Source organism: Solanum stenotomum, chromosome 1, assembly GCF_019186545.1.
Source record: "Solanum stenotomum isolate F172 chromosome 1, ASM1918654v1, whole genome shotgun sequence".
NCBI classification, from domain to species: Eukaryota; Viridiplantae; Streptophyta; class Magnoliopsida; order Solanales; family Solanaceae; genus Solanum; species Solanum stenotomum.
This window is the reverse complement of record NC_064282.1, coordinates 3,366,492-3,373,747: the sequence shown is the minus strand read 5'-3', so window position 1 is coordinate 3,373,747 and position 7,256 is coordinate 3,366,492. Positions and strand designations below refer to the sequence as shown.

General features: G+C 28.9%; 1 protein-coding gene across 1 annotated transcript; it reads right to left on the bottom strand.

Annotated features, from left to right (window-relative positions):
* Window positions 1–347: 347 nt before the first annotated feature.
* LOC125876100 (glu S.griseus protease inhibitor-like) lies at window positions 348–666 on the bottom strand. Its single transcript, XM_049557219.1, has 2 exons — window positions 627–666; window positions 348–541 (listed from the first exon to the last, which is right to left on the bottom strand). Exons 1-2 carry the CDS (start codon window positions 664–666, stop codon window positions 348–350), a joined length of 234 nt encoding a protein of 77 aa, XP_049413176.1.
* Window positions 667–7,256: the final 6,590 nt, after the last annotated feature.

The following is a 7,256-nucleotide window of genomic DNA, read 5'->3' as shown; positions in this document are numbered from 1 at the left end:
AAAATGTTTTATGTGTATATACCTTTGGAAAATTATCTGTCACACCTAATGAAAAATATAACATACAAATATTGTTGCCTCAAATCGAACCGATGTATGATATCCAAATATACATAGACATGCACTAGATAGAGATTATTTCTTAATTTATACCACTAGATAACGCATTAGTGGTCTTTTATTATTAATAATATAAAAATCCTCTATTGGGATAAGTACAAGCAAAGACGCTAGACTTTACCTTACCGATCCTAATAAATTCCATTGAAATAAGCAAAGATGCTTGAAATTAAAACAGATACTCACTAGATTGAAATTTAGTGAGAATCTAGGACTACTAATGTTGTTCAACAAATAACAGGTGGGAGAGCAACCTTGTTGGTGTCATCAATAAAAACAATAACACGAGCACAATCCACTGGCAATGGAATTGGCTTAGACATGTTCAACACCTTAACATGAACACTTGGGTTCTCTGTCTGAATTACACTCACTGCTTTGGCCACATTTGTTCCCATTAGTTCTGGCCACGATGACTTACCTATATACACACATTAACAAATACAGTCAAATCTCTCTATACCAATCAATCGTTATAACAACCAAAAGCAAAAAAATTAACTTACCAGTAACCTTGCATGCGGACGAACAACCAGCAGTACTCATATTTGGCTAATTAATTCTAAAATTCTATTATAGATGTGCAATTGTTTGTAGAAAATCAGTCTGGGGGTGTCTATATTTATAGGTGTAATTTGTCTTTGGTTTTAATTTTTTTTCCATATTTGAAATTAACTTAGGAGTTGAAAAACATATACAACCTAAGGTTGGTTATTTAATTTATTAACATATATAGTGTAGAGATATCAAACACATCATTATATTGGGAAAATACATAAATTGAATTTTAAATTTGTCCCAAAAAATTATTTACACTCTCCAAATATGTGGGGATTTTCTTACATTTATATTTTTTCCCAAATTGTATCTCAATTTTCCTACTAAGAATTGCGTGGCATGGAAAGTGCTTTTGCCAAAACAAACGTTAAAATTGTAAGGAGATTTTACTGTGACTAATGCGCATATGTGAGGCATAAAAAATAATTATAGAATAATTAATTATTTAACTCTATAATTAATTTTCCTTATTAAGTTGAGGCACTAAAATAAATAAGATCCATCCCATCAAATGTAGCTAATTATTTCATAATGACACGTTTTACGAAATTGTAATTTTTACCTTCTTCTTTTTTCTCTTTTTTTTCTTCTTTCTATTATGTGGTTACCACTTACCAATTCCAACTTTCATTAGTCATTCAAGAAGAAAACTAGAATAGTTTGTAAAAATTATTTTGTTAGCCACATAGTTCTTGTTCATATGATTTAGCCGAAAATCATTATTCATTCCCATCCTGTATTATATTATTTTAACATTTTAGTTTTAATTTGAGTACTGAGTTGAATATTAATGGTTTCTTTTGGGATTATGTAATTTTGATTTGAGTACTTTAAATTTGATTTTTTAAAATTTAAATAGTGTAGTTTTTACTTGAATGTTGTGGTTTTGAATATCGAAGCTTTTATTTAATACATATCATTGTATATGTATAATATAGTAATATACATAATCATCGTATATGTATTTTATATTTGGGATTGCGCCGGTCATTAAATTGTAAATTTGTTTGACCGGGACAAAAATGAAAGAAGCCCTATATTAAATATCGGAAATTACCTGACTCATTTTCTTTTCATTTGATATATATTGTTATTATTATAATGATCAGCAGCATTTAATTAACGGGTTTAGCTTAATTATCTTTAAATATGTATTTAATTTTAATGGTAATCCGGTAAAGACTTTATTAGCACTTGTCACACCCCTATTTTTCCTAAAAATTAAATGTATGTTTTGAAAGAAAGAGTTTTTCAATTAAAGTGATATTTTGAAAATAGATTATTTTATTATTCAGAGTTGCCACTTGAAATTGAGTTTTGGTGTTCCAAGTCACCTTATTTAAATCCCTAATCAAAAGGAAATTTGATTCTTTATTTTATTGATCTGCGAACCATAAATTTGGGTAAGGGATCCTGTTGACCGATGGGAAGGTGTTAGGCACCCTCGAGTCCCGTGGTTCTAGCACGGTCGCTTCATTGCCTATATATGACTTAAATTAATTTTTGGATATTATATTATTAGCTTAATAATAAAAATGTTATTTATCCTCATTCTCTGATTTATTTTAAATCTATTTAAAACTGTCTTATTTATTTTAAATCTATTTAAAATTGTCTTATTTTTTCGGTGTGTGTCCATTAATTTGAAACTTGAAACATCCGTATTTTCTTTTTCTTTTTTTCTTTTTTACTTTTCTACTTGTATTTGTATTTTATTTTTTTAAATGTTATTATGGGTAGAGTATATATTGTATCTAGTTACTAGGAATTAGAATTTGTGTGGGAAAGAGATTTTTAGAGTTCAAGTTAATTTAGGATTGTATTTTTTTTTTAGATTTAAAATAGGAATTAAAATTTTATGTTTAGAATTTTTTTATTTTTTTTTAGCTACACGTTTTTCTTCTTTATTTTTAACGTTCTGTTGCTCTTCTTCTTTTTTTTTTTAAATTTATTTTTTTTGTCTTACGTTTTGTTTCCTTTTCTTATTTGTATTTTTTTTTACCAAGCAAAATATAGGTTCATTAACTAAACTAAAAGCGAAATGAGTAAGTTGACAAAAAGATTCCCAGAATACAGTCAAAGGGAACAGGCCTTTCATACGGAAACATTCCTCGAAGCCCATGTCGTCATCAGATTCCTCTTTCTTCTCCTCGGCAGCACCACCAGATACAGCTACTGCAACTCCACCACCACCAGCAATCAATCAGCTCAGTGATGTCCTTGCCCATGACTTGGGACAAGAGGAGTTCAATCCTATCATCATCAGCAAGGATCTTCTTCAAATCTGCAGCAGATGGGGATCGGAGGTGTTGCCACCCAACAAGTAAGAAGCGATAACCTTCATTTTCTTATTTTGTGAGATTTGTAAGCTTTAATGGCGTACAGCTGCTTCTTACTTTATTAATTGCATCTAAACAGTATAAGACAATAATAAAAAAAATGTATGATACATCTTTTATTTTTATTTTTATATTATTTATTTTTTTAGCAAGAAACGTCTTCGGTTTCATTTTCCTAAGCATTCGTAAATTCTCAAAAATAATCACAACATGCATCACAGATTGATATTACATAATAATAACATGCGATTAAAAAAACTTCATATTATTGGTATCGAGTTTTCGTACAAGTATTCTATTTAAATCATGCGAGAATTTAGAGTTACCTCGCTGCGAAAATTGATACTACAAAAATAACTGCTACGATCTACTGATTTTCAAAGTTAATAGCTAATATTAACTTTAAAGAACCACGAATTCAAAACCTTGAGTGAAACCTCGAACGCTGACTTAATTCTCAAAATAAAAACTCATTTTTTTCTCTCTGTGTTTTTTTTACTCTCATTTCTTCTGTGTATCTCCTTCTATGTGTTTATGAGCGTGTGTTTTTTATAATAGTTTTGGGTGTGAGTCTGATGCTAATTAAAAGGGACGTGAGAGAGTGGGGAATTTAGTTTAAAATTTAGTTGAGAATTTAGGGTTGAAATAAAGGAATAAAATAAAAATAGTAATATAATATTAACAAAACAACAAATAAAAAATAAAACAAATAAAAAGAAAAAGTAGGAAAACTTGTATTGTTAAGAAAAGATCGTGCAAGAGAAAAAAAAAAATTAGATGGGAAGAGGATTTTTAGGAAATAAGTTAAGGAAGTTGGGGATAATTATGATAAAGATTAAAGGGTAAAGTAATTTGAAATTTTAGGACTTATTTTTTTATCTTTTTCTTCTACTTTTTCATGATATATATGATTTTTTTTTTAGACTAGTTAAAAGTCGAAGGATTAAAATAAATACATTAAATTCACAAGCTTTCTTTATTAAAATTTAAACATAAAGTGAGCTTATAATTTGTTGTAATTTTCTATTTTTTTATTTAAATATAATCCTACTGAAATAATAATATTTAAATATTAAAATTGGTATAAAATCTTTATGTTTTGATCAAAAACTAGGTGTTCACAGCACTCTTTAGTAATGTGTACATTTATTATCTCTAAAAATTATTTCTGTTATAATGTAAATATTAGTTTGCAAAGATAAGTGGGAACTAACATACAATTGATTAATTTGCAAATGAAAATCTGCATTGCAAGTTTGAATAGTCCAAAAAATCTTTGAAATGTTTGTATATCCTAGTGTTAGTTAAGATGATCGATTTGAACGTGCGGAATCAATGTGTTCCTAGATAGTCCAGATAATAAGTTAGATAAAGGTAAATCTAAAATTTAAACTATATGGTTTAATCTTTTTAAATTCTTAGAATTAAATCTATTGTTTTCTTAAAGTTATAAGTTAAAATTTACTCTTTATATTATTACAATATTAATAAGATTTTACGAATAAATTTAGTGTACTCCATGCCAAAAGTACGGCATATATATCCCCTATGTGACAACTATTTAATTGATCGTAAAATATAGGCGAAATGGTCTAATTGATTCTTGTACTTGTATAAGTTTGTATTCTAGACCCTTTTACTTAATCTTTGGCCAACTGAACCCTTAAACTCAATTAAAATGAGATGTTTAAACCCTCTAACCATTGACCCAGCTTATGTGGCATTTATTTTGCTGACTCAATTATAGTGCGTGGTTTCACACTTAAAAAGGTGAGTGAAAGTAATGAATTTGCTTTAAAAATAATTAACTAATAAAAAAAGAAGAAAAAACAAATTAAAGTTTCCAACCTGTCCCTCTTCTTCTACCTAGGCTTCCGACGTTCTGAGAAAACGGTGTAGATCTCAGCGTCCCTTGCGACGCCATTTTCGTCTGCATCTTCACCCATTCTGTCCATTGAACCTTCGTTAATGATTAAGTGTTTTAGTGAGTTTTAGCAGAATCAATGAAAGTTTTAGAAGTTGAACAGGAAGGCTGATTTTGCTCCAGTGGTTATAGGTCATCCATGGTGGTTATGTGATGATTTTGCTTCGGTGGCGATTTTGCTCTGGTGGCTTTTTCCGCCCATTCTGTTCATAGGTTTTTGTTTTTTTTTTGTGTTGAGATCTGGGTTTTATTGTGGGTGGTCTTCTTCTTCGAGCCTCAAAAATCTGCCATAAGATCTAATATTAATAAAACATTGTCCGTTCATTTTAGTTTTGAGATCTAGGTTTGAGTTGTGGCTTTCTGAGCTTCACAGTCATTTTCCAAAGAAGAAAAGAATTAGGAGAAAGGAGATCAATGAAAAAAAATTCTTGTTTTCTTATGTTGTATTTATCCTGTTGTAGCCATTGATAAATTTTTAGCTTGCCAAATTATCTTTTCAATTGAAGTTCAAGGAAGAAGGAAAGTGATTCATCATTTCAAAGATTACTTTTGGATTTCTGTTTTTTCTTTCTGTGTTTGGTGGTGGTGGGTTGAGGAAGGTGAAGGAAAAGTGAGAGAAATAATTATTTTGTTTATATTTTAAATAGAAAACTTAGAATTTTTATCTTTTATTGAATGACATTTTTAGATAATAATTTAAAAAATGTTAAGAAATAATTATGACATGACATTCATATATATGGTGTGAATATGACATGTCATTTATATTAGAGAGAGTGAGTTACACACATGGTTGGAGGGGTTAAAAAATTTCATTTTAATTGAGTTTAAGAGTTCAGTTGACAAAGAGTCAAATAAAAGGGTTCAAAATACAAACGTATACAAGTACAAGGGTCCACCAGACCATTTCGCCTAAATTATATAAACGGCCACGGATTTAAGTTCTACATACATTTGATAGTGTAATTTTTGTTTTAGCCACACTGTGTTAGAGTTTTGCCCTGATTTTCTTACCTGAAGTTTATTTTTTTCTAAGAGAAAAGACAAAATATTACCATAAATGTTTTTACTTTTCCTGTTCAAGAAAATATAATTTTCTTTCATATTTGATTTATTCTTTCCTTAGAGGGAAATTTTGGAGATTTATAAATTGAAGATCCTTATTTTCATAACAGAATCCACAATGTTGATGTTTAGAGAGTTCTGTTTATGGGGAGATTTTTTCTCTATAGTTTTAAGGATTTTTTTAGTTTTATAATATGTAGGCCAATTGACCAAATTTCATATAGTAATATTTTGATTTTTAGTATAAGTACGTTTTTGTCAATCTGATTTATCAACCATATGATTTGCAATTGTAACCTTTCGCATGACGCCATAATCACTTTCAAACCCAACACTGTGTTGGATTTGAAAGTGATTAGGGCGTAATGCGGAATCTTATAATTGTAAACCATGACATTGATAAATCAGATGACAAAAACTTATACTAAAAATCAAAATATTATTATATGGAATTTGGCCAACCGACTTTCATATGAAAAACTAATAAAAATATTAAAATTGTAGAGAGAAAATCTCCCCATAGACAAAAGTCTGTGAACGACTACATTGAAGATGATATTGTTATACTATGAGAATAAGAATCTTCAATTTATAGATCTCCAAACTTTTCCTCTAAGGGTAGAATAAATCAAATATGATAGAAAATAACTTTTTCTTTTCAGAAAAAGTTAAATCATTTATAATAATACTTTGACTTTTCTTTTAAGAAAAAAATAAATTTCAAATAAAATAAGAAAATCAAGGCAAAAAAAACCCTAACACACTGCTCTAATATGCAAACATATGAAAAGTGAAAACTTAAGTTAAACATGTTTAATAGAGAAATATATGAACCCCTAATTAGGATATCTCAACTGTAGAATCGACGTGCAGCAAAAGTGCTAATTAGTAGGTCGAAATTAAAAGTGTGTAAGCAACTCGGTGAATTCGGTCAGTAACCATTTTCATAATCTTAAACTTTATTTTAAAGGAATAGGCGTAATTAATTACCAAGTCTCACGTTGAAAAACAAAAGTGAATTTTGGAAAAGGCAATCAAGTGTTTTTTGCACTAATTTTCTTGTCTCACCAACCTACTTCAAGGAAATGTTGACTCATTACATTTTCTAATTAGTCATAATTTTGTAGTTGCCTTACTATATATAGCCCATTATTTTGGCTTTCTCATCACCACACAATCAATTCCATTTTTCTTCTATCTTAATTGGCAAAACAAGAAGCTACCTAGCTATTTATTTGTGCAAAAATATA

Coding starts and splice junctions, on each gene's coding strand:
- LOC125876100 (XM_049557219.1), bottom strand. CDS start 666: ATGAGTACTGCTGGTTGTTCGTCCGCATGCAAGGTTACTG. Junction 542..626: donor GTCCGCATGCAAGGTTACTG/GTAAGTTAATTT, acceptor GTGTGTATATAG/GTAAGTCATCGTGGCCAGAA.